The sequence below is a fragment of the Sesamum indicum genome, linkage group LG7 (assembly GCF_000512975.1).
Source record: "Sesamum indicum cultivar Zhongzhi No. 13 linkage group LG7, S_indicum_v1.0, whole genome shotgun sequence".
Taxonomy (NCBI): Eukaryota; Viridiplantae; Streptophyta; class Magnoliopsida; order Lamiales; family Pedaliaceae; genus Sesamum; species Sesamum indicum.
In genome coordinates, this window is record NC_026151.1 from 3,210,723 (window position 1) to 3,215,357 (window position 4,635).

General features: G+C 44.9%; 1 protein-coding gene across 1 annotated transcript; it reads right to left on the reverse strand.

The window, feature by feature from the left end:
- On the reverse strand, positions 557-4,381 carry LOC105166077 (probable LRR receptor-like serine/threonine-protein kinase At4g36180). Its single transcript, XM_011085298.2, has one exon. It carries the CDS (start codon positions 4,211-4,213, stop codon positions 776-778), a length of 3,438 nt encoding a protein of 1,145 aa, XP_011083600.1. The 5' UTR covers positions 4,214-4,381; the 3' UTR covers positions 557-775.

Consider the following 4,635-nt stretch of genomic DNA (forward strand, 5'->3'; position numbering starts at 1 on the left):
GACAACCAAACAAATATCGGGGCCCGCGTTCCCGGTCAACTGATGATTTCCGTAAAATCCGAACCGGAGCCAGAAAGGAGGGCCAATTCCGACAGACTCACGTCCCCACGCATTTTGTACACTATTCCGATAAAAGACTGTCCCTCTCTCCCTCCTGGCCTGCCCTGCCCTGCCCTTCAGATTCTCAGCCACTCTGCCCGCTGTAACGGCTACTTTTCTTTCTCAGCGTTTTTGGCCTTTTTAAAAATAAAATAAAATAAAAAATAGTCCCCAAGAATTCTGTTCATAATAAACCATGTGCCCTCCTGTCGTTTTATGTTAATGTCCCTTTTGGAGTATATATTTATTTCAGTGGAGTGGAACTGGGAATCTGAACTCTGTTTTGGCGGGAATCTGGACGGATGTCCTCCACCATCATTAGTGTTTGCCTGAAAAATGTACAGCGATTGTCAGCAGCTTTTCAAGTTGCAACGCTTTCATGGATATTATGAGCGAAGTCACGGGATTTTGAGTTCCATTGTTATTACATCCCTTTATTGGTACATACCGAAGCTCGTTGAGAATAATGTTATGGTCTGGTTAATCTTCACATTAGAGTAAAAATGGTAGCAAACATTACCATTGTTATCAACATTTAGTGGGAAGAATGAATTTGATCAAAATGCGGTAGACAAGATATTGAACAACTGAATTTCTAAGCTAGTCCAATTTTTCACGCATGCAGAGAATACATGAGTACACAAATTAATGAAATCTTGGAGGGAGGTTTGATTTTTCAGGTAGGTGAAGGAAGAGTGGTGGGATCTGCGGAGGAAGGGATTTCCGGGCCTAGTCGGCAGCCTTCGAGCATGAAAACGACATCAGTCATGGAAGGCCTTTCGAGAGGGTCAGGCATTGTGCAGAGCAATCCAACTTTCACCCCCAGCAAAAACTCTTCCCACTCTGATGATTCGGGGTCGAGCTCTAGCAAGCCAGGCTCGAGCAGTTCGGAGACTTGGCCTCTTTGTAATTGCCTCTTCACCCACTTCACTATGTCCTCGTCTTGTGTGAACATGACTGGTTTTTTCCCAGTTAGCATCTCTAACACCACGATCCCAAAGCTGTATACATCTGCTTCTTTGGTCGGTTGCCCTGTTACTGTTGCTTCTGGTGCTACGTAGCCAAGAGTTCCAACTGGCGTAGCTGATGTTGAAGCTTCAACTGGTGTTGCGATGGTCAGTTTATCCAACCCAAAATCAGAAAGATGGGCTTCAAAATCAGCATCGAAGAGAACGTTTTGTGGTTTTACATCCCCGTGTATGATTGAGACTGAATGCAAAAATGCTAAGCCACGGGCTATGCCTAGAGCAATCAGGTGGCGCATTGGCCAATTCAATACATGCCCTTCTTGGTGTGATGCCTCTTGAAGCAGGGTACCGAGATTTCCATTAGGCATGTAATCATAAACAAGAAGACGCATATCAGGAGGTGGCCCAGCATAATAACCACGGAGAACGGTCAGGTTGCGATGTTTAACCTTGCCTAGAGATTCAGCTTCTTTCCGGAAGGTGTTCTCTTCAATTGATGTATCAGGTAGCCGACGAATCGCGAGCACCATTCCATCAGCATAAGTTGCTTTGAATAATAGACCATACTTTCCCCTGCTCAGCACATTTTCCTCATCAAATTGCTTTGTTGCTTCTACAGTTTCTGCATATGTGATCTTGTTGTTGAACATAATAAGCTTTGGTGCACCATTCTCTCCACTTCCACGTGCCCCTTGTGAACCAGGACTGGGGCTTCGTTTCTTCTCTCCCGCTTGCCCTGCTCTCAGCTTCTTGCGCCACCTAAGAAGACTGTATATGTACCCACAACAACACAACAACAGCATTAAACCACCTGCTACAGCCACAACTATAAAGAGAATCAATCTCTTTCTCTTCCGTCTCTCTAAGTTTCTGCAATTCTTCTTCAGTGGCCTCCCGCATAAATTCTTATTCATAGCATATATAGAAGGATCACCAAACCGAGAAGCCAAAGCCTCTGGAATCTCACCCTCAAGATTATTAGCGGACAAATTTAAGTGCAGCAAAGCAGGGATCAGTGCAAGATTTGCTGGAATAACACCAGTCAGGCTGTTTGAGGAGACATCCAGTTCCGCTAATTTTGATAAATTTGCCAATGTGTCAGGAATGTGGCCTGAGATGTGATTTGAATCCAATAACAGGACAACCAAAGACGAACAGTTAGAAATACTTTCTGGGATTGGACCTGTTAAGCCATTGTGGCCCAGGTCAAGCCTCTGTAAATGAGATAAACTGGAAATTTCAGCTGGAATTTGGCCTGTCAATTGATTTCCTCTGAGCTCCAAAACTTCAAGACTTGTGCAATTGCTCAACTCCACCGGGATCGAACCTCTAATACGATTATGAGACAGTGAAAGAACAGTCAATGATCCAAGAAATACATAAGTAGCTGGAATCTCACCAGAGAAAAAATTCGATGAAAGATTTAGATACTGCAAACTAGACAAGCTGCTAAAACCTTCAGGAACATCTCCAGACAATGAATTCTCCTCCAAAGCCACAACCCGTAGACTTGGCAACCCAAAGAGCTCAACAGGCAACTCTCCTGACAAATTTTGCTTACTTAAATCAAGAGTTGTGAGCTTCAAAAGACTCCCTATGCCCGATGGTATCACCCCAGAAAACCCACAACCACTCATATTCAGAACCTCCAAAGCTTTCAATTCCCCAATATTTACTAGCACTTGACTAGAAAACCAGTTGTTGCTCAAATTTAGAGTGCTCAAATTGCTAAGCCTCATCAACTCCAGAGGCACAGTCCCATTCAAGTTGTTATCACTCAAGTCCAACACTTGTAGCGAATAGAGACTGCCTATGCTCACTGGAACCAAACCGGTAAACAAATTCCCACCAAGAATCAACATTGTTAAGCTTTTCATTTCCCCTAAAAACTCTGGTATCGAACCCGAGAACCGATTTTTCCCAAGATCAAGAACTCTTAGAGCCTTGCATTTCGTCACACTTTCTGGAATATCCCCAGTTAATGAGTTATTCCCAACTCTAAACTCCTCCAAAATCACCAAATTCCCGACATTATCCGGCACAGTTCCGGACAAAGAATTCCCAGAAAAATCTAGAATCTTTAATGTTGAAAAATTCATTAAGAAATCAGGAAACACACCATTTATCTGATTCTCGTGAAGGTCTAAAACTTCCAGTACACTAGCACACGTTTCACCATCATTATTCTCTATACCCGTGAGTGCATTGAAACTCAAGTTAAGAATCCTAATTGTGGCATTTAATACTGAAATGTTACAGAATAATGACGGCGAAACGACACCGGTTAGCTGATTACGCGGCAACGAGATAACCTGAAGACTTTGAAGTGAACCCATTGTCGCCGGAACGACACCGGAGAGCATATTATCCCCGGCGCTGACGTGGATGAGCGACGAACAGTTCGAAATCGCTGAGGGAATCGTTCCGTAGAGTTCATTGCCGTCGAGCCATAAGTACTGCAACTGCTGCAGTGCTCCGATCGTAGCCGGAATGCCTCCGGTGAAACGATTGAATGACAAATTGATGAGCTGGATCTGGTGAGCAGCAGAAAAGTTAGCCGGGATTTGGCCGGAGAATGAGTTGGAGGAGAGGTCGAGTACTCGCATACTCGCCGAGATGTCGCCGGAGATTTCTCCGGAGATAAGGTTGTGCGCTAGGTTTAAGACTTGGAGATTCGTGAGGTTTGTGAAAAATGCAGGCGAAATCTCGCCGGCGAGTGAGTTGTACTGCAAGTAGACCGCGCGTAGGAGAGAGCAGTCGGATAATGCGCGTGGGATGGAGCCGTTCAAATTGTTGGAGTGCAGGCTTAACCTGCGCAGCTGTCGCAGGTTACCTAGCTGGTCACTCAGCCGGCCGCTAAGCTGAAGGCGCGGCAGGCGGAGTTCGCGTACCCTGCCGGCGTAACATAGAATGCCTCGCCAATCACAGGGCGCGGCCGGAGTGGCCACATTCCAGCCGTCCATCACGCCACGTGGGTCGTAGAGATTCCGTTTGAAGGAGAGTAACGCTTGGATTTCGGAGTCGAGGCCGGCGCACGTTAAGGTCGCTGTTAGCGTGGCGCAGAGCGCCAGCGCGAGGAGAAGAGTAGCCGTTGACATGGGAACAAAATGTGGGGGTGGGTGAGGGCTTAGCTTAGGAGTGCGCATAGGGAGCGTAGGGTAGCAGCAGCAGCAGCAACGCCATATGTTGCGCTGGGTGCAGAGAGGATTGTGTTTGTGTTTTCTTGTTTCCCTCTTCCCCCAAAAGGTTTTAAAAGCAGAGAGAGAGAGAGAGAGAGTGAGAAACGCCTTTTTGCACTTTAGTTTATCCAGTCAAGCCATTTTACATCATTAGTCCAACACCACGCCCCCCGCTTCTCTGCCTGTGACCTCCCCTTCTATTTTTTATTTTTAATTACTAATATTTCTCATAAATAAATATTACTGAAATTCAAATATAAATATAATAACATATTGGGGATTAAAATATAAATATAATAATACCGATACCAATATATAATTAGTATTTTAAAATTTAATATTATGATCTTAAATCGCCCATTGTAAATGTCAAGTGGTTTTCTTTTTTT